The 26,172-nt window shown below is 42.4% G+C and overlaps 1 protein-coding gene across 1 annotated transcript in view; it reads left to right on the top strand.

The window, feature by feature from the left end:
- The first annotated feature begins 469 nt into the window (after window positions 1-469).
- cdkl5 (cyclin dependent kinase like 5) overlaps window positions 470-26,172 on the top strand; it is a 33,754-nt gene continuing 8,051 nt past the window's right edge. The window contains exons 1-14 of the mRNA XM_080437148.1: window positions 470-599; window positions 2,258-2,292; window positions 13,469-13,514; window positions 14,395-14,531; window positions 14,964-15,084; window positions 15,808-15,867; window positions 17,671-17,761; window positions 18,958-19,060; window positions 20,300-20,386; window positions 21,170-21,250; window positions 22,456-22,631; window positions 23,402-24,249; window positions 25,122-25,480; window positions 26,064-26,165. Coding sequence (XP_080293274.1) covers window positions 563-599; window positions 2,258-2,292; window positions 13,469-13,514; window positions 14,395-14,531; window positions 14,964-15,084; window positions 15,808-15,867; window positions 17,671-17,761; window positions 18,958-19,060; window positions 20,300-20,386; window positions 21,170-21,250; window positions 22,456-22,631; window positions 23,402-24,249; window positions 25,122-25,480; window positions 26,064-26,165 — 2,283 coding nt within the window. The 5' untranslated portion in view covers window positions 470-562. The remainder of the gene's footprint in view (window positions 600-2,257; window positions 2,293-13,468; window positions 13,515-14,394; window positions 14,532-14,963; window positions 15,085-15,807; window positions 15,868-17,670; window positions 17,762-18,957; window positions 19,061-20,299; window positions 20,387-21,169; window positions 21,251-22,455; window positions 22,632-23,401; window positions 24,250-25,121; window positions 25,481-26,063; window positions 26,166-26,172) is intronic.

The raw sequence follows: 26,172 nt of genomic DNA, 5'->3' as shown, positions 1-26,172 counted from the left end.
ACTGGGGGGTCCTTGAAATTAAAAAGGTTGAGAATGAGAACCACTCGCCTGTGCCGCACATGATTACGTTCAGGTAATATCTCTCCTGAGCACATTTCTTTCTTCTTCTTTTTTTAACACATTGCACCTCTGTTTTTGTTTCGTTTTGCTTTTTAGGTGTGATTGTGCGGAGGATCTGGCTGAGAGAACATTTGCGAGAAGGACGGAAATGAGAACCAGAGGGCAATGACAGAGAATTGAGGTTAGGGAGAGAAGAGCTCATGTTGAGGCGGAAACAACCGAGAGAGGGAAACTGAGTCAGAGCTGTGGAGGGGGGAGAAAAAAGGAAGGCAAGAACCTGGAGGGAAGGCTGGCAGAGAGAGTGATAGCGTGGAAAACACAGAGATGGAGTAGAAGAGGAACGTCGATGGGGCGTGTTCACACCCTTACCAGATGTCTCCCGGACTCCACAGTGGGCGTTGTTTAGCATCCGTCCAATCAGACTGTTTCCAAACCCTGCCCGTCGCCTGGTCCAAGCAGCTCGTTTCACCTGCTGGAAGAGTCCCTCCCCCCCGGTGATGTGATGAATAAGTTTGAAGTTCTTGGCATTGTGGGAGAAGGTGGGTACAGCTCCACACTGCATTGTCTAATATGCATGTACCGTATTGCAGTGGTTCCCAGACAGTGGGTCGGGACCCATTCTTGGGTCACTCACGGCAACAAAACAAAAAAAGATTAAATGTCCACTTTTTAATGTTTCCTTTATTTAAAATAATATATTTCAAAAGATTTTCAAAAAGAAATACAAAAAATATTTATTTTCCCCCCACAAGTAAAACACTATTCCATGAAAAAATAAAGAAATGAAGAAATATTGAAAATATCAGATCGGCTGTTTTCACCGTGTAAAAAATAAGGCTAAAGCTATTCATTCATAATGTATTTTTGTAAGTGAGTGTTCCGGGCAAACATGACATTTCACTTTTGGGTCTCAAGCTAAAAAGTTGGGGAACCGCTGCCGTATTGTGTATCCCCCAGTGCCCTTGAACAAATCCAGAATGTTCCTTCTGTGACCTGCTGGACACCAGCCACTTCACCATAGGAGCTTAATCAAGGCTGTCCTCCCCCTGGCTGTGTCCTTTGGCTGTGCACTGTACTTTTTACCTGTAGTTCCTCCTGTAGTTCCTTTACAACATTTACCCCAGAGCAAGTCTGACCAGTGGTACCACAAAGTATATATTCATATATTTGGCATGAAAGCAGTGTTTGTTTGCATGTGTGCACACATTTGTGTGTGTGTGTGTGTGTGTGTGTGTGTGTGTGTGTGTGTGTGTGTGTGTGTGTGTGTGTGTGTGTGTGTGTGTGTGTGTGTGTGTGTGTGCGCGCGGGTGGGTGGGTGTGGGAGTGATTGGAATGGTGTCCGCAGGTGCCTACCAAAAGTCATGCACGTTCTCCTCTACAGCTTATCTAGCATCACATCATTCCTCCTTGATGACTGAGTAATGATGCATTGAGGGAGGCTGGGTCAGAAAACTGCTCGGCTTGAATAATAGTAAAGTAAAGTGTTTTAAATGTGGTGCACTCACTCGTCATCACACCAGCTATTGTGTTTTCCACTCAACCCACCGTTCCCTGGCTGACTCCAGCTAGCAGAAATGACATGCAACCATCTCCAATCCTAATGCAAGGAGACAGTCAGTGTAACATTGTGTTTCGTTCCGTTGATGATGATTCACGCTAACGGTGAGCCCTTGTCAGTGTGCATTATTGGAAATGTAGATGCACACAAACAGGACAGTCATAACACGAATTTGAAAGCCACCAGAAAGTATTTCTTTTCTTTATTTGTTTTAAGCCTCACTACAGTTACACTGTGGCGATGACAAGCGTCAGCCTGTGTAGTCAGTGTGTGGACAGGCGCTATATTGGCTTTACTTCAACTTATTGACAACATCGGTATTGGCAATTGTGCAGCCGATGTGTCCCGATTAGTAACCACTTTCAACCTATTTTGGGCATGTCATTAAAGGCAAAATGTTTCAAAATGTCACTTTGAAACCGTGGTGGAAGGTAACTACGTACATATACTCAAGTACTGTCCTTAAACACAATTGTACTTTTATTTTACTTGAGTAAATAGTATATATATAGATATAGATAGATATATCTATGTATATATATGCCCAACTATACCTCACATTTTCACTTTTTTGTCTGTCTGACCCCTTTCCACCTTTTCTCTTCCTCTCTCTTTCACCTCCCTGGCTTCATGGTACAGGAGCATATGGAGTGGTGCTTAAGTGCAGACATAAGGTAATGTATCATTTATTCACAGCACACATTGATGCCTGATTTGCTTATTTCAACCTTGTGCTAAGGTTTCTGATATGAATGAAACTGCTCCGATGCAGATTGTCTGCAGTTCAAAGTGCTAGAACCTTTAGTTAGGGCTGGGCAATTAACCAAAAATATATCAAATATATCATATGTTTGTTGTTTCTTCTTATATATATCAACGAATCGAATAGAAAAGTAAATTTGTTATAGAATCTCAATCTAAATATATATCTATAGATTTTTTATATAATCTATAGATTTTTATAATTGACTATCGATTAGTCTGATTAACCACTTGTTATAAAAAATAACAAAAATAGCTGATCTACAAGCTCATAACGTGTTGCATCGTGACGTATTGTGAGTTTGTAGATCGCTATTTTCGCTATATATGTATTAATTGTTCTTTAATCGTAATCGAGTAATTGTGATATAGATTTGAAGTCATATATAAGTGCTAGAATATTTGAACCTTTCGTTAAGAAATCTCAAACTGGTTTCAGTTCATTCACATTTTGTGGTGCATGTCAAATAGTATGTAAATCCAAACACTGACAGGCAGAGGTTCAGAGTATAATTGGTAGAATGGACGCTTATGTTTTTACACAAAGAATAGCGACTAACTCTCATTTTGATTCATTTTCTATGTTATTGCAAGTAATCTAGTTCCATTCCGTTAATCAATGTTAATATAGTACTTGGCAGCTGCCAAGCAGTGTTCCTAAAAAACGACATTATACAGCAGCCAAATTGTTCTTACTGATAAAAAAACAACTGGTGTCGACATCTGCCCTCTTATCCCACTTCCACAGCTCATAGAAAATGAATGGAAATGTTTTTGATTCGTTTTTAGTTTTTGGGGGGAGGGAGGGGGGGGGGGGTATTCAACAGTTGCTCATGGTTGTGGATGCTTGTACAGATTTAAAGTTACAATAATGCAGGTGGCTTCTGGCTTTTCATGGATAGAACTGAGAGATTGAAAACAGAACAGGTTTCATTACTCGAGTCATAGTCAAATCCACTCTTTGTGGTACTGTGGTGCACGGCCGCATTGAATTCACGACAAGAGCCACAACATATAGATGATAATCTAAGAATGAAGTAAATGGCTTTTGACATAATTTTTTTTGACAGAAATACCAAGACCCAGGGGCCGTGTTATTTTTTTTTACGTGAGACTTTAGTACTCTACAGCAGTGGTGGTCCAGGGACCCTCAGGGTTCCCTGAGGGGGTTTTAAATGGACCTTACAGGTCTGTAACTTGAGAGTATTCAAAATTGATCCATTTGGTTCCATTTGTACATTCTCAGAGCCGTTTCACACTCAGGTCCCGGGTGCGCACTCCAGACCGCTTGGCTAGTGTGAATGTAGCGAATCCTCCCCCGAAACGGGTAACCGTTCCGTTCCCGAAACCACCTCCGGAGGCAGTTTCGGATCCGGATCATGCGTTTTCGGGTACGGTACGCTGCATTGTGAAAGCAAGCGTACCATTAGACGGAAGTGGCCGGCTATTTGGAATAGGTGACGGTATATAAACTCGACAATAACAGCCAACAAAAACACCGCTCTTCTAGTCGGTGCTACTGAATGAATGAAAACGCCCCAGAATGCATTGCGCACTTAAGGTGGGCAGGTGGATATTACTCTTAAGGTGGAACATAACAATTGAAATAATAATCAACTTATATTTCTAACAATTTTACTCATTCAATTCTGAACCGATTCTTAAAATTTAAAATTCTCTATTAGCTGTGAAGGGCCTTCTTTCATGTCTATCAGTCATGAAACATTGGCGGGTCTCCATCGCGCATTTCAGGTGTGCGAGCAGCGCATATAGTATATCTTGTGGGTATCTTGTGGAGTTTCAGCTACTATGCATCCCAGAAATATATAGCTTATAAGGCTTTGTAATTTGAAATTTGTAAGTAAATATGGTAACTCATTTAGATGTAGGCCTACGTAGGTTTATAGTTTCCCAAGGACTATAGCCGTTTCACTCATGATGCAATTTCTCTTTCATAACAGATACATACATGTGCCAGATAATCCCCACACCAAGAGAGTCAAAAAAGAAAAGACGTTGGATTGATGTACTTTATTTAGACATGAGACATGAGAAACAGTACATGGAAGTACAATTGACAATACAAGGTTTCAGTCATTCAGTCGGACTTCACTGTATAGGCTACTATAGTTGCCTTTTCATAAATGATATATTTTTGTACTTAAGCTGTCGTGAAAGTTTATAATATTTAGAGAAATTTAAAGTTTCAAATACAAAAGTATTAGTAGTTGTGATGGTTAGCAAACTGGACATTTAGACTGAATGTTTCCTGTATCCTCATCTTGCCCTAATGCACACAAGTGTTTCACCAGGTTTTATTTGTGTTGTTTCTCATAAGCGTACATCCGTTGTCCGTCAACAACACAGAAGTCTGTGGCTTGACTTCTGTGCACTCACTGTGTTGAGCGCTCAGTGCGTTCTCCCCGCTTCGGGGCGAGGCTCCCCAAAGACCGTGCACTTACATAGATCGCCTCCCCTCCCCAGCATAGCTCTCCAGCCACAACCCTATGCGACTAGCACAAACATTGTCGCATAGTTGATGACGTCTGTGTCCACAGGGGAAACACTATGTGCATGCCGCCACCTGTAGGATCGGGGGTATATATGCATGTGTTCTCTGGCGCGATTGGATCTTGGCCAATGTGAATGCAGGCCAGCATTCGAACTGGGAAACGTTTTCAATGAAAACGGATCCAGTGTGAAACCGCTCTCAGAGTTATGGTGTCTTTGAAATGAAAAACATTTGAGAACCACTGCTCTACAGTAACTTTAGTAATGGTTTAATCAAGCTGGCTCGCATAACAGACCTCTAAGGCAGGGGTCTTCAACAGGGGGTCCGGGACCCCTAGGGGGTCCTCAGAGTTACTACAGGGGGTCCGCCAAATCTTTGTGTGATATGTTTTTTTTTCTACCTTAACCACTTGAACCGTAGCATCCCTTTTTCTGAGGGGAACTTTAGCCAAAAATAGCAGATCTACAAGCTGCGCTGCAAGGCGTTGTGAGCTTGTAGATCGGCTATTTTTGGCAAAGAGGTTTATGTGTAGAGTAGGGAAAAGAGCAGACCAAGTAAACAAAAAAAGTTTAATCTGAAACACAATTTTATACAATATAGAGGGGGTCCCTGCTTCATCTCTCTCTCAGCTAGGGGGTCCTTGGCCTGAAAACGTTGAAGACCCCCTGCTCTAAGGGCCACCATCAGTCAGTCACAGTCCTTTCAGGACTCATGCAGAATCTGAGAAAACCTGTATTTTAAGATGCGGAATGTGCTGTGCAACTGACATCGTCAAACTTGTCTCATATCAGCTTTCTACATTTATTTTTGGGCCCTTGCTGAAAAGCAGATGTTAGATGTGTATGCCATTTATGCTCTGATTAAAGTCATTGTTATTTTTAGAGTTATATTTTTATGCTTCACCACTAAATGGCTTAGGACTGGATATGATGGAGTTTGCATAAAACAAACACTAATATAAAGTGTGCACGATTGTGCCACTGCCTGTATTTATGTGGATGTTTAAGCTTATTAAAATAAGGACTATGGTATGGATTCCTTTGTGTGTGAGTGAGCGCTGATTGCTGAACATATACTATATTGAAGCTACCAGACCTTCTTTTCAACCTGGAGTTCTGTTACTGTGCATCTGGTAGCTAACAGCTAACATCCTGTAGTATTGTGCCTGCTTATGTATTTTCATTCAATCGGAAAAACTAATGTTAGGTTGAGTCATATAACTCAACTGAAAGGGTATTTGTTGACGTTTAATGGAAGATGAGTCATTCAAATGACCGTACAATGGAAAAGCCCTTTGTGAAAGATGATGAGTGGTCCCCAACCAAAGGAAAACACACAACAGTGGTTTTGTATTAGCCAAGCAGCATAGACAAGGCAAGGCAAGTTTAATGTATAGCACATTTCAAGGCAATTCAATGGGCTTTACACAAAACATTAAGAGCATTAAGACACATTATAAAATAATACAATAAAATATACACAGGCGCACCACCGGAAGTGGAGGGCTGAGGGCAGAGTCCAAATGCCGGTTTCAGTCAACGTCGGTCTTCTTCTTTCGTGTGTCATCATCAGATGTCCAGTTCAGTAGTGTACAGCCACGCCCTTTGGCGGTGGTGAGGCCCTCTACGTTGATCTGGAGCACTGACAGAACCTGGCGCTCGATGGTCGGGATGGCCACCCGTCCTGATGGTGTCCCTCCGGCCTCTTGCAACCCGGTCTGCCAGCTGGGTGATGACTGGTTGTCGACATTAGTTTCGCAAGCTGGTCTTGCACCATTTCTTGCTACTCACAGAGGAGGCCACGTGAAGGCTGTCGTCATCTCCTCCATCGTCGGTCTATTTAATCACTCCCCCCAGAGTCAAATGCAAAAGTAAAAACAGCACAGCGGTGTTTTTCCCTTTTCTTTGACGATGGGTTCCCAGATTGGACGTGTAGTATCGTATGTAGTTCTATGCTTCTTGTCGAGCATACATACTCATTAAATACAATGAGATTGAGCTAACAGTTAAGTTTTGTTTCTTTATGTGTCCAGTCTGAGAAAAGTTGTCTAGCGTGGCTGAGTAAAGAAGGACTCTGTCTGTCTCTGTCAGACGGATCCCATGTATTTCCAGGATAACAGAGATAACACAGAAAAGTTGTTATTTTGAGAGAGAAATGTCCTGCAATATGAATGCATTTTCATGTTTTATTTTTATGCTAACTGTTGTATAATCGCAATATTACACTCAATGGAGGGTGTCTTTATCATGATTATTCCTTATTTATAACTGTCGTCACAGCCACGTCAAACTAAATGGCGACGGGAATTATGTCACCCTGGGCGAGCCTCCGCCCTACGCCCGCTCCCTATTGGCTGTGTGCAGGGGAAGGGGAGCTGGGTTGGTAGGGCAATCTTTGTTGCTGCACGTACTCAGACTGCAACAAACAGTGGCGTTTGTAGCATTTATGGTGCCCCTATGGTTGGAAGTGAAATCGCTTTCGGATCTGCATTGTTTAGAGGCGCTGCTTTCATGTGAACCACTGTTCTAAACACTCACATGTTAAGCCAAAGCATCTGTTGAAATAAGAGACAGAACACTCAGATCTATGACTGGAGAGCACACTGAACCCAGTGAACTCACACAAACACACTGTCATGCTGGACAGCTATGCCCGAAAAGTCACATAAGGAAAACTCCTTCTGACGGTATGGACCAGAGCTAGTGGTCTGGCATGTTTAGCGCACTGACTAAGCGCACTGACTAAAGGTATCTATGTATCTATCTATTGCCATTTTCCATAGCATACCGTTTGCAGACCATTTAACGCCATTCACCATGGTACAGTATGAAAATGAACTTGCAGAGACTTGAAACTCGCTTGAGATTGGTAATCTTTGTACGTCATTTTATATATATGGTGGATCAAAATGACATTGTAGTTGAATTTATAAAAACATTTTATTGCACAGATTGTAAATTTTGGCAGTTGATAAAATATACATCTGCCGAATAATGCATCCACATTTCAAATATATTTTTCTATGAACCAAATGGTTTTATCATGCAGTAAGTTTGTGCCATTTTGGCTTCACAGTGTGAATATAAGGTCAATAATGTATTACTTGGCAGCCACAATTAGTTTAGCTGAATACTGCCTTCGGCTCTTAACACTCAATAAGGGCACTTCAAATCAAACTATGATTTGGAACTCTCAGCATGTGCTTTATTCGATCGAGTTTGGCAAAACTTTGCGTTTTTCTGCATTTAAAAACCAATGAGTTCAGAGCAATTGTATGAAGGATATACTTCTACTGAGTCTAATGACACATTGATGACTCTAAGCGTCATCATAAACTATAGATGTTAGAGCATTTCTCATCATAGATGAACACCAATGTTTTTAAACAAAACGTTGCTTAGAAATCAGTCTTGGAATCCTGGACAATATTTTGGACAAGCAGTTAACATCACCCAAAATAAAATATGAGTGTCAACATGGAAATGCATTACGACAGAAACATTGTCCTCATAACCTACAAAATACATGCAACATAAGCAAGCTCGCCACGCCTCTAGCTAAAGAAAGACATGTTATGCCATTAAATTTTCAGTCTGTTATTAAATAATAATTTTATGCTTGGAAGGACTTAGTAGGCCTACAGTCTGTTTGTGAACCAATGTTAATAATTGAACAGCACACAACCTCACAATAAACTACCGTACTAGTTGTAATTGCTCTTTTTCTTGAAAATGTGTCACTATTGCTTTTATACAAATCAATTTTGAGTGTAATATAGATGAGAAAACAAAGAACCTTACATATTCTGCACTTTCTATGAATTGTGGCTGTGAAGTATCTTGGGGACAGATGGAGAGCCACATCCTTATACTGTAAGAACTGTGGATGACAACCTCAGTCTAGAATCTACATGATCTCTAGATAGTAGTATTCAAATACATTTTCAATGGATCATGCAGTCATGTTAGCATGGCTGAAACCCATATCTCTTTTACATGTATTTTAATCTAATTTTGCCGGCACCATCAGTATACTGCCTTACTTTACTTTCATTTAAAATGACTTAAGTGACTTAACCCATTAAGACCTGGAACGCATCTGTCACTTTAGATTTCTTTGGCTATTCAAAAATAGCAGATATACAAGCTCATAGCGCGGCACCGAGTGCCGCACTATGAGCTTGTAGATCTGCTATTTTTGAAAAATCTTGAAAAAATACATTTTTAGATTTTTTTCAAAAAACTGTTAGGATTTAGAAAACAACTAAAGCATGACACGGTGACAGACTTGTGTCACGTTGTGTCCATATGAGATGTTTCCCTGCGTATAGCCAGAGAACACGGGGATAAAAGCTGTCTAGCTTTGCTGGAAGAGTGCAATAAATTGTACCTTTCTCTGCTGAAAGCAGGGCAGGAAAGAAAAGGGTGGCAGTCAGACAGAAAAGCGGAGCTCTGCATGTGTATGTGTGGGTGCCTGCGCGCACACGTACGCATTTTTGTGACATAGAGGGAGGGGAGGGGGTATTGGTGCTAAATGGGTCACTCCGACAGTAGTGGAAAGGAGACCTGTATGGAATAGGAATAACATAAGACAAGGATTCCTCCTCATATTGGCCTAGAATCTACTAGGCTACACACTTGATTAGAATAGGATAGAATGGGCTCCAGATTTAGTTTTCATTACTGCCCTATTTTACAACAAATGGTAAACAATATCAATATTAATATTAATCATACTACTGTGCTGTATTGCTGCGTATTTCTATTCAATTTGTGCTTGTGTGAACCACTTAAACTCAATACTTGGTTGACCGGATTCTCAAGGACCCTACAATATACTAGGCCAACTCTTGTTTTCACTCTACGAAAAATATCTTTGTCAAAAAAATAATTAATCTAAAAGCTCACAATCAATTAGGCTTGATTTAGGAATTGAATCTTAGTATTGACCATAGCAATGATCTAGATTGATACAACAAGCAGTTTCTAATGTCAATCATGTCCTAGCTTTGCTGTTTGCCAGTAGCTCAGCACTTTAATAAATCCCAGTCTACCCATGACCCTTGCTCTGCTAACTCAGTGGTTCTCAACCTTTTCAGGCCGCGACCCCCCCAAAATAATCATATTTGAACTGGGGACCCTCCACCCTGACAAACGCATAGAATTGTAGGAGTTGAGGCATTACCTTTAGTTTGACAATTTGGCAATTGTTTTACCTGTTTTTATAGTATAGTTTGTTGATCACTTTTGATGCAGTAGTGGTCTTTTTTCTTTTCTTTTTTTTAGGTATTAAAAAGATCTTAATATCCTTAAATTGTCAGTTCACTGTCATCTGGGGACCCCCCCCCCCCCTGACCCCCCCAAAAAATAAATCATGTGGGAACCTCTGAGCCAACTGATGCACTGCTAGCAAAGAGGAATGACGGGTCACTTCTCTTTGAGCAATCATATGTGCTCTAGGGGTTTGAGCATTATGATGACTTATGAATCCTTTGAATTTAAACAGGCAGTTGGTGCCCAACATCCTATCCAATGAGTGCTATGACATCAACAACCCTAGATATTGATGAATACATTGCTGGAGCTCAACATATAACAGTAGCCCCTTAATGTATATTGACTTCTTGCAGAACTACAGTTCCGGTTTTATCTGCTTGAAATACGTACCTATTTCCATGGCTTGCTTTGCTATAGCGTATTGAAAATGTGAAGCTGTATCCATTTTGTGTTACCTGGTTTACATCAGTGGAACATTAGCAATTTATGCTGGCTTTGCTGGTTACATAAGGCAAATCGATGGAGGTCACTGGAGGTTATAAAATGAGATGAGGTACACAGTAAAATCATCAGTGTTCATTTATACATTTTTAACTCAGAGGATGTACAAATGTAACCAAATGCACCTGTAAATGAACACTGAGACTTTTACTGTGTAGAATGCACTCACACTGTACATGTGTAAGCAACACTCCCCTTTGACATTTCTCACGCTCAATGACAATTATAATCCCACCCTGGGGTTTAATTGTTGTTGGTGTCATTATCCCACCTTGATTTCTGATTAACCACTGAAACCCTGTACTTAGTTGATTCCCAAGGGCTCTATAATTTGCCATATGCTTTTTTTAAACTAAATAACTGTGCCGAAAATAGGAACTCAGAACTCAAAACGTGAGTGGTAGATTGGCTAATTTAGCAACTTTCTGCCCCAGAGTAGGGATAATAGGGTTCAAGTGGTTATGAAAAAAAATCCTGTAAATACATCTGAAAACAATACATCAATAGAAATGTGAACGACCTCTGCAAAGCAACATGGTGTGATGCAGTACAGTATCTGTGGGTTGGTTTGTTTATGCCAGAGCCCTGCCTCCTGGCCAGTGAGCTGGCTCTCACAGTGTGGTCCTTGTTGACAGGGACAGTGAGTTCTAATCCTGTTGTCTGACCCCTCTTGTCTGTCAACAAAAGGACAATGGCTCTGCAGAGGAGCAAGAGACAACAAAGAAACCAGAGTGAGACAGGCCTGCATGTTGTAATCCCCTTGTATCGAGCTACAGTGAAGGCTTGTGTGGTCCGGCATGAAGATGGATCCATTCAAATGGTCAACAACTGTCAGCGACTTGCCCTCTTTTGCTCTTGAAATGAGTGTTACTGCCATCTTGCTGCTAGACACGTTGAAACAAAGGTTTTCAATCTTTTCTCTTTTTTTAAAAGGAACGTTCATTCAAAGAGTAGAGACATGTACCAGTGTTGATTTTCACAGTCATATTTTAGTCATCTGAAATGTTACATTTTTTGTCTAGTTTTAGTCGACTAAATATCAAAGATTATAGTCGACTAAATCTACAGTTAATTTAGTCGACTATAATGTATTTTGGTGGTGCCTTGATGGCGTCGTAATGGCTGATTTTACACTTGGTTGCATGCTGAAAATAGCCGATCTACAAGCTCACAACGCATCGCGCTGTGACGTGTTGTGAGCTTGTAGATCTGCTATTTTCAGAGCGCAACACCCGAACGCAACCAAACATAAAATGACTTGTCTATTAGTACTACTGGATCTCTTCTCCACTAGTCCCTCACTAACATTTTAGTCTAGTGTTTATTTGTTGACGAAATTGCCAGTATATTTAGTCTTAGTTTAAGTCATCATAGCTTAGTTTTTATTTCATTTTTATTTCGTTTTCTTCAGTGAAAAAAGGTAGTTGACGAACCGTTTTCGTCATAGTTTTAGTCGACGAAATCAACACTGACGTGTACACATGACATTGTATTCAAGTTACAAAAATATAACAACTCTTTGGTTTGTTGTTCTCCCACAACTCTCTCCCACAACTCCCTTCCACCCCACCCCAGTCCTCCCCAACCACCCACCATCCTTCCCCACAAGGCCGGACATACAAACTACAATACATATACACATATAAAATCAAATCAATTGGGTACATCGTTTAAAGGAAAGGTTTTTAATCTCATCTCAGTCTGTCTGTCTGTGTTTCGTGTAAAGCTCTCGCGTAAAGGTCTGCGGCTATCGGGGGGGTAAACATGATGTGATCCTCGTAATGCTAGCTTGTAACCATAGAACTCAGAGTTTGGGTTACCTTTTTCGGCGGCAGTGGCTCAGCAGGTAGAGTGGTCGCTTGGGGTTCGATCCTCCTTCTGGCTTAGTATTGAACTGTCTCGAGCCAGACACTGAACCCCTAAATGCTCCCGTTGAGCAGGTTGGTCACGTAACGACGCATATTGTCATCTTGTACAACTGTAGAGCTACTATTCTCACTATTATTGAAAGTATTGGTGCAAAGCAGTCTTGACTGAATCCATAACCTACATTGTATTTAAACTAGGAAAGCATCTGTGTCATTTTAGACTTTCGCATAGGCTATTCAAAAATAGCAGATATACAAGCTCACAGCGCGCCACTTCGTGCCGCGCTGCGAGCTCGCACATCAGCTATTTTGGAACATTTTTGAACAATCTTGAAAGTGTGAGAACTACTGATTTAGAAGGCGTTTTCTAGAATCGGCCTCAGGTCTTAATGGGTTAAAAAGATTCAGTGTTCTTGGCTCCCAGTCCAACACAGCCTTTGGGACACAGTATAGCAGCAAAACAACCCAGCCTCATGGCAAACTCAGCAAGGTCAAGGTCAATCATGCACACAAGCAGCAGGAGAAAACGTTACTATGCTATGCTGGCAAGGCAGCTTAAGTAAATGTGCTGTTTATTTTGTTTGTGTGTGTTTGCCCTACGGTGAAACGTTTTCTGGGTAAAGCACTGGTACATAGTGTGACTTGGACTTGATTGCAGGTAACTTGGACACAAATTCACAAAAATATTTGATGCACATTGCACCAAGGGGGCAGAAAAAAAATCTCACTCACTCTGACTTTCACCTCTTATTCTATTAATAGTATCTAACTCTGACATCTTCTGTCACTTTCTGGCTTTCTCTCACTCTGTCTCTCTGTCTCTCATTCAGTACCTAGATGGGTCAGTGATGTGTAATGGTTTATTTTTCGTGATTAAGTATGTATTCATGTGTACTGTAGCTGATATAAAACTCCTCACTTTGTCTCACAGGAAACCAACGAGCTGGTGGCCATTAAGAAGTTCAAAGACAGTGAAGGTGAGTAAAGCCTGATTTAAAAAAAGAAATTTGATTACTTTTCATTTGATTTTATAAGAGAAAAAATTGTTACTTACACGCATGAGCCAAAAACAAATACGTTTGTGTACCTCTTAGCTGCCACTCGCTTGAGCATGATAAACATCTATGTACACCTACCTATGTAGTAATAAATGATAAAAATAACTAAAATAATAATAATCTGTACATTGCAACCTTAGAAACTATAGGATGCTGTGGGCGTGTTCTCTCAGCCGCGTCATCAGTACCCCCCTGGTCGGCCGGGGCACCTGAAGCAATAACGTGCTCTTTCCACACACTACGTCCTACCGGGGAAACTCCCCCCTGTCAGGTGATAAGAAGTGGCCTGCTCACTCCTCATGCATTGAAGGAAGCATGAGCTGCAGTTTTGGGCTCTCTCCAGGCTGGCAGAGGGAGAGTAGCGCCCAGGATTACAGCTTAGGTTACAAACATTGTGGGATAACATTTTAGAAAATAAATAAATAAATAACATCTAAACTACATTTTAACCTTTGCATAAGACTCCATGGTCGTCAAGGCTAGGTCAAGTGCTACGGGCTAAGGTGTAGTCTGAAGAGGTGAGTCGTCTGAAGAGGTGAGTCTTCAGATTACGGCGGAAAATTGGGAGTGAGTCTGCAGTTGTAACTGCAATGGGGAGTTTGTTCCACAGTTTGGTAGCCAGAAGAGAGAAGAGTCTGAGACGTGTGGAGCGTTGTCTTGCCTTGCCTTGTTACCTTGTTGTCAATGAATGAGTAGACTAGTGAAGAAGTGACCTATTTTGCTACGATGCCTGAGTGAATGAGAGAGTGTGATCCAAGCAAAAGAGCTCCTATTATGTTTTCCTCTCTTCCCCCCACAGAAAATGAGGAAGTTAAAGAGACCACACTTCGGGAGTTGAAAATGCTCCGCACACTGAAGCAGGACAACATTGTTGAGCTGAAGGAAGCTTTTCGTAGAAGGGGGAAACTCTACCTCGTCTTTGAATACGTTGAAAGGGTCAGCAATACTACATTTCAATGTGTGTGCGTGTGTGTGTGTGTGTGTGTGTGTGTGTGTGTGTGTGTGTGTGTGTGTGTGTGTGTGCGCGCGTGAGCGCGCGTACGCACGCACGCACGCAATGTATATGCTAGCGGGTAGTGCGGCCGTAAGATACCGTTTGGGGACAGCGCCAGCTGCCTTGTGCGTAATTAACGGGTAGCGGGTAGTGCCAAGGGATAGCGCAGGACGGAAAATAGGGCCCATGATTCTGATCAGCCTAGTACGCAAGATTGTGGACACACACACAGACACACAGGGACGAATGCATGATCTCCTGACGGAGATAATGTACAAAGGACAGGTCATCATCCTCTCTTCAACAAACCATACTTGGTGTTTAATACTTTTTTGTCATGTCCATACAGTTAACATTGTGTCGATGCCTTTCAGAACATGCTGGAGCTGTTAGAGGAACTTCCCAATGGCGTCCCGCCTGATAAAGTACGCAGTTACATCTACCAGCTCATCAAGGCCATCCACTGGTGTCACAAGAACGAGATCGTACACAGAGGTGAAGAATCATTCTCATCCTGAAAATCGATATGATGCATGTGACAGATATTCATACCTAGTTTTCCATGGTTGTCCACTGAATTGCCTTGCACAATGCCATCTAGTGCAGTGTTTCCCAAACACAGGGTTGTGATCCATTTTTGGGTCACAGATGTGTTATGACATGAGTAAATTATTACTTCAAAATGTTTTCAAAAGAATTTCAGAAATTAACAAAAATCGATAAATCAAAAACAAACTCTTAAGAAATAGTGAAAATAGCATATCAACAAGCACAATGCATCGCATCATGACATGTTGTGAGCTTGTAGATCAGCTATTTTCACTAATAAAATAGGGCTTTAGATTATACATTTTAATGTATAATTGATAAGTTTGGGCCACAGGGAGACACCAAATTTCTCTTGGGTCTTGAGCTGAAACATTTGGGAAGCACTGCATGGTTGTATGGTCGCTGTATGGTAGTGCTTGAGGAAGGGGACAGGTTGTCTTGCTCACTTTTTTCAACCATTTCTTCCCAGTTAATCATAAGCTGGCACCTCTTTATAGAACAGCCGCCCCCATATTATACATATTTGTCAGGGTATGACTAAGGAAGATGGGTATGTCTATGTAAGTTGCATAATAATCTCTAATTAGAATAATATATGGAATATAATGGGGTAGTGATGGGTAAGAAGTTGTTGGAAATTGATGATATTTTACCTTTGTCTCCCCACAGACATCAAGCCTGAGAACCTCCTTATCAGCTCTGAGGACGTTCTCAAACTCTGTGACTTTGGTAAGTCCACAACCTCATCATCTTGAGCTCCTAAAAAATATTTTAATCAGCGAGACCTATATGTATGGTACAGTATATACACTATCATCTTTGAGATCTCTAGTGCCTGATTCATAAAAGTGTTTGCCTGGTAGGAGATCCGTTTTCCAAAAACGAGAACACAGCTCACTTGTTCACATAGACAAATTTTGTTTTATTATTTGAGCTATTTGCATTCATTCTACATATTTTCATACAGTTTTGGAATACCTTCAGAAAACATTTAATCCTTGATTTATATTAAAATGGACTCATTATACAACACCAATTTAAAGCTCCAGTGCAGTGATTTCTTGGACTTCCTGTCCTTAGTTAACAAATATCCAGTGTTGGAGCTTATGCACCCAGCATCAAAGAAGACATCGAGATTTTGGCTAGTTTGGCAAGTTGATGGCTGGCTTTTGTCTGACAGACTGTGGGACACCTTATTAACTACGCATACAGTACTGTCGACCATTCAGAGCATCCATTAAAACCTTGGGGAAATGTCATCCTTTCCACAATGCTTGCAGTTGTACTGTAACAAGGCAACCTAAAAGTGTGCATAGTTCAGCCACTTCAGCACCCTCTGGTGGACAAGTTTGAAGTCAGAGTGACGTACATACACAGATGGACAACTAATCATTTTGTGAACTTTATATTAACAAGTCCTTTGTTAAATTATACAGCAACATTGAATGTGTGATAATGCAGCTCTCATTGCACTGGACCGTTAAAGCATGGTTATAATTATCAGTCCTATTTGTAATAAGAGTGAGAGAATTAGTTCCATTCCACCCTCTTGGATTGTTATCAGGACAAAGCATATATTTTAAATAATTAATTTAAATAGGCCTACTTTTCTAAAATGTTCAATACATGGTTTAACTATCAGTGATATAAATAAATAGCTGTGTATTTCACAATATAGGTTATTGGGATTTACAAACTACCAATATTTGTACAAACAAGTTCAGACATGCTCGCTCCTGGACTAATCAGAGTCACTGGATGCATTGGAAGATGGCCATGGGGAGTAAGGGGGATGTACTGTAATAATTCAGAATTCCAACAAAAGACACTGGTGTTTAAAAACCCTGTAATGACAGGAAAGAGGCCGAGGAGAAAACAAAACAGTGAAATCAGTGTGGACAGGGCATCAAGGTCACTGTGGCCTCAGGGCAGATCATATTTTGAAGGGTGTGAGGCCAAACTGAGGGGCCACGGCACACATGGCCTTCATGGCCTCCATGACATTTCTGCCCTGGTAAATCCTTTTTCTATTTTCTGTGAAGTACTGCACATTATTATGGACTGCAGGATATGCTAAAATATATTACGCACCGAAGAATAATGGTTCTTAAATGGTTCTTTTAAAAGGCTATATGGTTCCGCTAAAGAACCATTTTATTTAGCGAAATGCTTCTTCATGTTCTTCATATGGTTCTACAGAACCTTATTTTGTGAAAGTTCTTGAAATGGTTCCTCAAAAAAACATTTTAAGGCAACTTTAACCACTTAAACCCTAGCATCCCAATTCTGGGCATGTCTTAACGGGCAACTATTCACCGAAAATATCAGATCTACGTATGCATATAGAACCATTAAAATAAATGGTTCTTTAGCAGACTTTGGTATGATAGTAAAAACAAAAAAAGTTCTTCTTCTAACCTATGGCATCACTCTGAAGAGACCAGTTTCGGCTCCAGTCGGCAGTGGCACCTTTAGTTTTCTGTGTGTAGTAAGACGTGATTAATTGTGTTATTTCTCATTGCCCTGACTCAGGCTTTGCTCGCAACCTGTCAGAGGGCACTGATGCCAACTACACTGAGTATGTGGCTACAAGGTGGTACCGCTCACCTGAGCTGCTGCTGGGGTGAGTGTGTGTGCGTGTGAAGTACTGCACATTATTATGGACTGCAGGATATGCTAAGATATATTACACAACGAAGAATAATATGGTTGTTTTATGGTTAAAGAAAGATTTGGGGAGTTAGGCTTACCATTAGGAAAATATTCATGTTGGGGTTAGGGTCAGGATTTGGCATTTAGGTTTAAGGGTTGGGGTTGGAGTTAAGCCTGATTTAAACTAAGATGTCTTGCACCGAAAATACAAGCTTATAGATCAGCTATTTTCGGCTGTAGGGTTATGGTTAAAAATGTATTTCATAAAATTGCCGTTCTAAAATGTTCACAAGTATATTAATACAAACGTGTGTGAGTTGTGAGTGCGTGCAAGAGTGTGTGTGTGTGTGTCTGTATGTGTCTGGGTGTATCGTGCATGCACAGAAGTTCCATAATTCAGAGTGTGTCGTTTTACCTATCTCTCATCTCACTGCTCATCTTCAGTCTCTCTCACACTTCATGGCAACACCATCAGCTACAACCGAGTTAGCATAATGAATCAGGTATTTGCATAAAGCATGCATCATCGCACTGTACTGTACACGCTGTCCCAAATAACGTGTCACATGCTGCTTTCCTAGGTTTGAAACGATAAGTAAAAAGAGTCAGAGCTGCGTTGGTGCTGCAACTTGAATGTCCATTCTGGCTTGGAGATCTTGGCTCACTGCCGTAAAAGTATCAATACTGCAATGTAGAAGTACTCTGTTACAAGTACAAGTCTGGAATTCAAAATTTACTTGAGTAAAAGTACAAAAGTATTGGTATCAAAATGTACTTAAAGTACCAAAAGTAAAAGTACTAAAATATTTGAAAATATTTGAATGCCTTGAAATCGCCGTGTTCATCGGTGACAGCCAGTCAGCCATCATCACCACCACTAACATCCCTGTTCATCTCCCCCCCCCCACTATTATCTCTTCTTGGACTTTACGTGTGATATGACATAAAAAGTGAGATGTACCTGTGTATGTAAGCCCATTACAGCCGTCATTCTCATCAGCACCCTGTCATGCATTACCACTTAATTGGCAAAATGATCCTCTGTTCTGATCAGAGATTTGTTGAAACTAACACTTCACCATCCAACCTCCCTCCCACCCCCCCTGCTCCCCATCTCCCCCCCCCTCTCTCTCTCTCTCTCTCTCTCTCTCTCTCTCTCTCTCCTAGTGCTCCCTATGGCAAGGCGGTGGACATGTGGTCAGTGGGTTGTATCCTGGGGGAGCTGAGTGATGGGCAGCCCTTGTTTCCTGGTGAAAGTGAGATAGATCAGGTTGGTGATAGATGGGGCTATATGCCAAAAAATCTGAGACGCTTGCTGACTAGACGGAGTTTTAACCCATTAAGACCTGAGGTTCCGATTTTACAAAATATTAAGTTGTTTTTTTAGTTTTTTATAAAAAAAAAAATATATATATATATATATATATATATATATATATATATATATATATATTCAAAGATTCGCAAAAAAATCCAAAAATAGCAGATCTACAAGTTCATAGTGCGGCACTCGGTGCCGCACTATGAGCTTGTATATTTGCTATTTTTGAATCGCCAAAGAAATCTAAAAATGACACAGATGCGTTCCAGGTCTAAATGGGTTAAACTGACAACATAGCATATCAAAGCGCTTGATTTATAAACCTACCGTAAGTAAAGCTATATCAAAGTTATTAAACTTAAAGTATGTTTCTTGTAACAAAACATTATGAAAGATGGCACTAATACGCCGTTGTATGCTTCTCTTTAGCTTGGACATTTTCTGTCATAAACTGCGCTCTCTGTCATACGCTGTCCGAGTAGACTAATGCTAATCTGCCTGCTCCATGTCAGTAACACGACAGTGCACTGTCAATGATGAACAGAGATGAGAAAACATGAAAAGAGTTGTGAAGGTTGAATTAATAGTGTGTTTAGCTTTACATCGTGTAAGTATGACATCGCAAATGAAGCCACCACTCCAGCGTGACGTCAATGGAATTGCCGCCATTTACAAATTAGATTGCATAGATGTATGAATCAAGATCATGATTTTATTTTTGATGAATTGTGCAGCCCTAATCTAATTCGTCACCGTGGTGGCAGTACCACTCAACGTGTCAAATAAAGTCACAGCGGTGACTTTATGGGTTGCGTTTCTGAAGCCATATGCATAAAATCCCACCTCTCCACTTTCGCTACTCTTGATAAATTAACAATGCACAATTCACCTTAAAGTGTTATTTGATATGAGCGTGCAGGAACAACACATGATGTTTGTGTGTGAATGAGGGGGTGGTATGTCTCTAGTATGCATCTCTTAAGATTTTTGATAGAATTTCTGTGTTAGTCTCCACTGATGTTTGTGTAAAGAGTTACTGTGGATGTTAGATTGTATATCCGCTAATTACACAGAGGTGGTCTTTGCAGTGAATGACCTTTAACCAGAAACCTTGCACAGTGCTCTGTTACCCTGTTAGGGTGAGTTCAATGAACACTGAGGATGTTCTCCGTGATGTTGTGTCCTCAGCTCTTCACCATCCAGAAGGTGCTGGGGGCTCTCCCTTCAGAGCAGATGAAACTCTTCTACAACAACCCTCGCTTTCATGGAATCAGGGTAAAGAACTCCCTGATTTAACTCTCTGTCTGTCTGTCTGTCTGTCTGTCTGTCTGTCTGTCTGTCTGTCTGTCTGTCTGTCTGTCTGTCTGTCTGTCTGTCTGTCTGTCTGTCTGTCTGTCTGTCTGTCTGTCTGTCTGTCTCTCTCTCTCTCTCTCTCTCTCTCTCTCTCTCTCTCTCTCTCTCTCTCTCTCTCTCTGGCCCGGTGGCAGTGTTCCAGCACCACCATGACTGAGTGGATTGCTATGACTCATGAGATAGGTTGGTGTTCACTGTGGCACCAAGAAAAAAATGGTCCTGTGTGTGTGGTGTGTGTGTGTGTGTGTGTGTGTGTGTGTGTGTGTGTGTGTGTGTGTGTGTGTGTGTGTGTGTGTGTGTGTGTGTGTGTGTGTGTGTGTGTGTGTGTGTGTGTGTGTGTGTGTGTGAGAGTGTGCGCGTGTGCGCGTGTGCGTGTGCGCGTGCCTGTGCCTGTTTAGTTTGATCTCCAGTAATACATTTCTGTTATTATAATTTGCTACGTCTTGCTGGTATAGATAACATGCATCGTGTATTGAAAAGCCAAAGATGTATATTCCTTGTCGTCGACATCAAAGTAGTGTGTGTGTGTGTGTGTGTGTGTGTGTGCATGTGCGTGCGTGCGTGCGTGCGTGCGTGCGTGCGTGCGTGCGTGCGTGCGTGCGTGCGTGCGTGCGTGCGTGCGTGCGTGCGTGCGCGTGTGTGTGTGTGTGTGTGTGTGCGTGTGTGCGTGTGTGTGCATGTGTGTGCGTGTGTGTGCGTGTGCAGTTTCCCTCAGTGACTCATCCTCAGACTCTGGAGAGGAGGTATCTGGGCATTCTCAGTGGTCTGATGTTGGATCTGATGAAGGTAAGACTGTGTGATACCACTTCACATCTTCATAGTGTAACATAATGCTTTATCATCCATCTTTCACATCTCCAGAAAACTCCATCTATGCCAATATTTATTTGAATGATGTGTGCGACAGTGATTCTCAACCTGGGGTCTGAGGACCACCAGGGGGTCCTTGAGGGGCTTCCAGGAGTTCACCAACAAAATAATAAATACAGCAGGAGTTGCTAGTTGCATAGCATCAGTTTTACAACTATAACCCTAGTTTATGCTTCGGCTATTCAACAATAGCCGAAGCTATTGTGAGCCCTAGATCATCATCTGCTATTTTTGAAAATATTAGAAAAATCTTGACAAACTGTAAAATAAAAATTACACAATTCTCTTATGGGGATCCCTGGCACATTTTCAGATGGGGGTCCGTGGCCAAATACATATCAATTTGGCGGTCCTTGACATGAGAATGTTTGAGAACCACTGGTGCACAAAGTATTAACCCATTAAAGGTTTAATGACATTCACTTTTACACCACATTCAAAGTCTTTGTCCTGGTCCTTCAAAAGTGTACAAAAAGTTTTTAAGTGAAAATTCCATTCCAGTGATCAATGGCAGGTGTTTTTCTCTTACATTTCTAAAGCCTTTTCAACTGCAATGAAAAAAGAAATCTTTGCCTGCGGGTGTCGCTGGTGAGGGATTTTGCCTGTCAATCATCGCCTCTGCTCCGCCCCCCCCAAAGGAAAGGATAGGGGAGGGGAGGGGCGAGGAGGAGAGTGGGCGGGATTAATCGACTGTGACCTCACTGTCGAAGGGCCAAGCTCAGATTACTTTTCAGCCTAATTATTCAGAAAACCCCAGACCACAGAAAATCCACTGAATGTTCTAAGTTCAGTTTTTTTGGGTGTAATTGAGGTCATAAAACCCCAAATAAAACATTGAAAATAAAAAAAGTGAAAATGAATGTCATGATACCTTTAAGACCTGAGGCGATTCTTAAAAATGTTTTCTAAATCTAACCGTTTTTTGAAAAATTTCAAATTTTTCAAAATTCAAAATTTCAAAAATAGCAGATCTACAAGCTCATAGCGCGGCACTCGCTATGAGCTTGTATATCTGCTATTTTTGAATAGCCAAAGAAATCTAAAGTGACACAGATGCATTCCAGGTCTTAATGGATAAAAAAAAGCTCCTCTCCTCACTGTGCGTGTGCTTCCTCCATCAGAACCTGCTGCTGCTGACCCCCACAGAGCGCTATCTGACGGAGCAGAGTCTGAACCATCCGGCCTTCCAGCCCCTGAGGCAGGTGGAGAGAGACAAGCCTCCCCCCGGGTCTCCCAATCCTCCACGCTCCTCCAAGCGGAAGACTCACCACCATGGAGAAAACACTGTTCCTACCAGGTCAGAAAACACTGTTCCTACCAGGTCAGAAAACACTGTTCCTACCAGGTCAGAAAACACTGTTCCTACCAGGTCAGAAAACACTGTTCCTACCAGGTCAGAAAACACTGTTCCTACCAGGTCAGAAAACACTGTTCCTACCAGGTCAGAAAACACTGTTCCTACCAGGTCAGATGACCATCCAGGTTTTTCACTGGGTGTTTTTTCCCTCCCGTAAATTAATGCCCTACTTTGTCGTACAAGAGTTTCACGCACAAATAGCAAAAAAATAGCAAAAATAGCAGATCTACAAGATCACGATGTGTGAAGATTTTGAAATGTAAAGTGCTTAAGTGTGTTTTATAAATATTTAACCAACGAAAAGTATTAGCAAGAGCTTGTGACTAAATGATAACTACATTAAATACATTTTTTATTTATTTCCTGCATCGTAATGGATTTGAACATACAAGGTTTCTGCCCGGCAGCGATGATATGCAACTGGCATAAAACCCTGCCAGCACACGGAAAAACATAGTAACCATTCTATACTTTTCTATTTCTATGGTCAATGTATAGCTCGGGCTAAATCTGGAAGCTGCACCTAGTTTTCATTCAAACAGAGATCAGAGTATGTGAGCGGAGTGGAAGGGGGGAGAGTCCCACTCCAAAACCCACTCACGAGGCTTTCGTGAGTGAGATTCACAAGGCACTCACTGCTCCAATCTACCCGAAGCGAAGAGAGCAAAAAAAAAAAAACATGTGTATTTTTTCTACCTCTTCCTCTGCAGGAGTCACGTTAAGAGCACGAGTCACCGTCGCTCCAACAGTAAAGAGTGTTCCAGCCTCCCTCGCCACGGTGACCTCCATCACCTAGGCAACGAGAACTTCCTAAACGGCAACAAACCAACCCCTCCCTCCAACCTGAGTCCCACCCTCCACGCCAAGAACCAGTACATGTCTCAGACCCTCAATCGCTCGATCTCGTGCAGCAAAGACCTGGCCAACAACAACAACCTGCCACACCTCCTCAGCCCCAAAGACGCCAAAGGCAAGATAGAGTTTGACTTCAACCTGGGGCCATCTTCCAAGCTGCCCGAGCAGGCTCCCGCTGCCAAGTACGGCCACAGTAAGTCCAGCTCCTCTCGCTCTCAGCAGCAGCAGCAGGCCGGCCGCCACCCCTTCCTGGAAGGCAAGACCAACACGCTGCAGTCGGGGACGGAGAAGCAGCACGGCCGACACGCCCACAGCATGGCGGACTCCGCCCACGGCTCCATGTCGTCCTCCTCCAAGAGCTCCGCCTCCTATCTCAGCCTGTCCAAGAGCCACAGCGCGCTGAGCGACGCCAAGTCTGTGGGCAACCTCAGCGACCCGCGGCTGCACCCGGACGACCCGGGCTCCAATGCGACGCCGGGGGGGGTCGGGCCCGGCGCCCGCTTCTTTCCCGCCAGCTGTTTAGACCTGAACGCCCCCCCCCCGCCGCCGCCGGGACCCCCCGGCAGCCCCTCTGCACGACACAGCGAACGCTCCGGGCACAGTCCGGCCTCTCGTAGCGGCGGCGGCGGCAATGTCCGAATGGAGAGCAGCACCCTCGACTCTTCCTCTCGACACAAATCGAGGCACAAGACTCTGGCACCAGGTATGTGGATGATGCAATCTGGGGTCATGTTACTTTCAATAGATTCAAGATTTGTATTTTTACATACCATATACAAGTGTACAAGTGTAACTTTCTTCGATTTCGGCTCGAAGCCAAAATTACATTTTAGACAGACAGACAGACAGACAGACAGACAGACAGACAGACAGACAGACAGACAGACAGACAGACAGACAGACAGACAGACAGACAGACAGACAGACAGACAAAAGCAGAAAACATGGTGCTTTGCGCTGCGTTATCAGCTTGCCCAGCATTGCCGGGGTTATTAACCCATTAAGACCTGGAACTGTGTCATTTTTTGATTTGAGCTAAAAAAGCATTATTTTACACTTTGGGCTATTCAAAAATAGCAGATATACAAGCTCGTAGCGCGGCACCGAGTGCCGCGCTACGAGCTTGTATATCTGCTATTTTTGAAAATTCATGAAAATATGTGCAAATCTTTGAATATATATATTTTTAAAGCGAACATTTTTAACTCAAATCTTTGCTTCTGGGGGTCCCTGGAACAACATATTTTGATGGGGGTCCGCGGCCAAATACATATAATTTTGGGGGTCCTTGACATGAAAAAGATTTAGCACCACCGATATAGAAACACACGTTTTTCAGAAAACTGTTGAGATTTAGGAGACATGTAGAATCGGTTTCAGGTCTCAATGGGTTAAGCTGACAAAGTAACACATGGATCAGCACGTCCAGGTTGTGGTACACCATTCATTTAAGGATTTAACATTTTGACCAACAAAACCAAAACATCCTATCCTTGGTATCGAACCTAGGATAGGATGATAATCTCCTCCACTTTCCCTTCATGTTCTCCTCCCTGCACCTCCCCTCGTCCGCAGAGGAGGCCAAAGCTCCAGAGCTGTTGGACCCAGGAGGAGGAGGGCCGGGTATGGCCTCCACCCACACCCTGCCGTCCCCTCACGAGTCCTACCACTACGGGCTGGGCTACACCTCCCCCTTCTCCTCCCAGCAGCGGCCCCACCGCCACTCCATGTACGTGCGGAGGGAGCGCCACCGGCCCCACGGTGGCGAAAGCGCGACGACCGCGGCCCTACCCACCCCGGGCCAGGGGATGCCGACCCGCGCCAGCAGCCTCCAGCTCCTCTCCCCCCAGCTACAGCACCGGACCACTCTCACCACCGGACACTCCAGGAGCTCTTCCAGAGAGGACTGCACAGACAACAACAACATGGCGAGGGTTAGCGATGGCTGAACATGTGTTTTGAAAGTTAATTCATATACAGTAGGAATTTGCGAGTGTGCCCTTTTGGTGTGCTTGGGTGTTATCTGTATACATTAATGCATGTGCACGCCGGGGGTTGGGGCTGGGCAATTCACCCAAAAACTATATCGAAACCGATATTTAGAGCCAATAACCTTAATCTTTGCTCATGTATGTTAATCAAATATATCCAAGAAGCAGTTTTTTTTTTAATGTCAAGGAATCGACAAATTGATTAGTCGGATTAAACAGTTGCTTACTTTGTTGTGCAATGGTGACGTACAAAAATAGTGAAAATAGCTGATCTACAAGCTCACAACACATTACATCGGGACACGTGAGATTGTTGATGTGCTCTTTTCACTATATATTTCATACATCTTTAATAATTGTTGATTAATCGTAATTAAGACAAAAGTTTGAAATAACCGTGATATCGATTTGAAGTCGCATCGCCCAGCCCTAACGGGGGCCTATCACTGTCTTACATTGTCATTGCCACTGCTCAACGCTCCTCGTTCAGTCTGCTTTGACCCGCACCTGTTCGTCTTCTCAACAGAGCGAGCAGTCCCCTAAAGACATCAGCCACCCATGCGCTCCCATCAAAGACTCTACGAGGGACAACACTGCCGCTTTTCATGCACAGCGCTCTAAAAATGAGGTCCGAG

This window comes from Gymnoscopelus braueri (assembly GCF_963280865.1).
Source record: "Gymnoscopelus braueri genome assembly, chromosome: 1".
Lineage (NCBI taxonomy): Eukaryota > Metazoa > Chordata > Actinopteri > Myctophiformes > Myctophidae > Gymnoscopelus > Gymnoscopelus braueri.
This window is presented reverse-complemented; position numbering and strand designations above follow the sequence as displayed.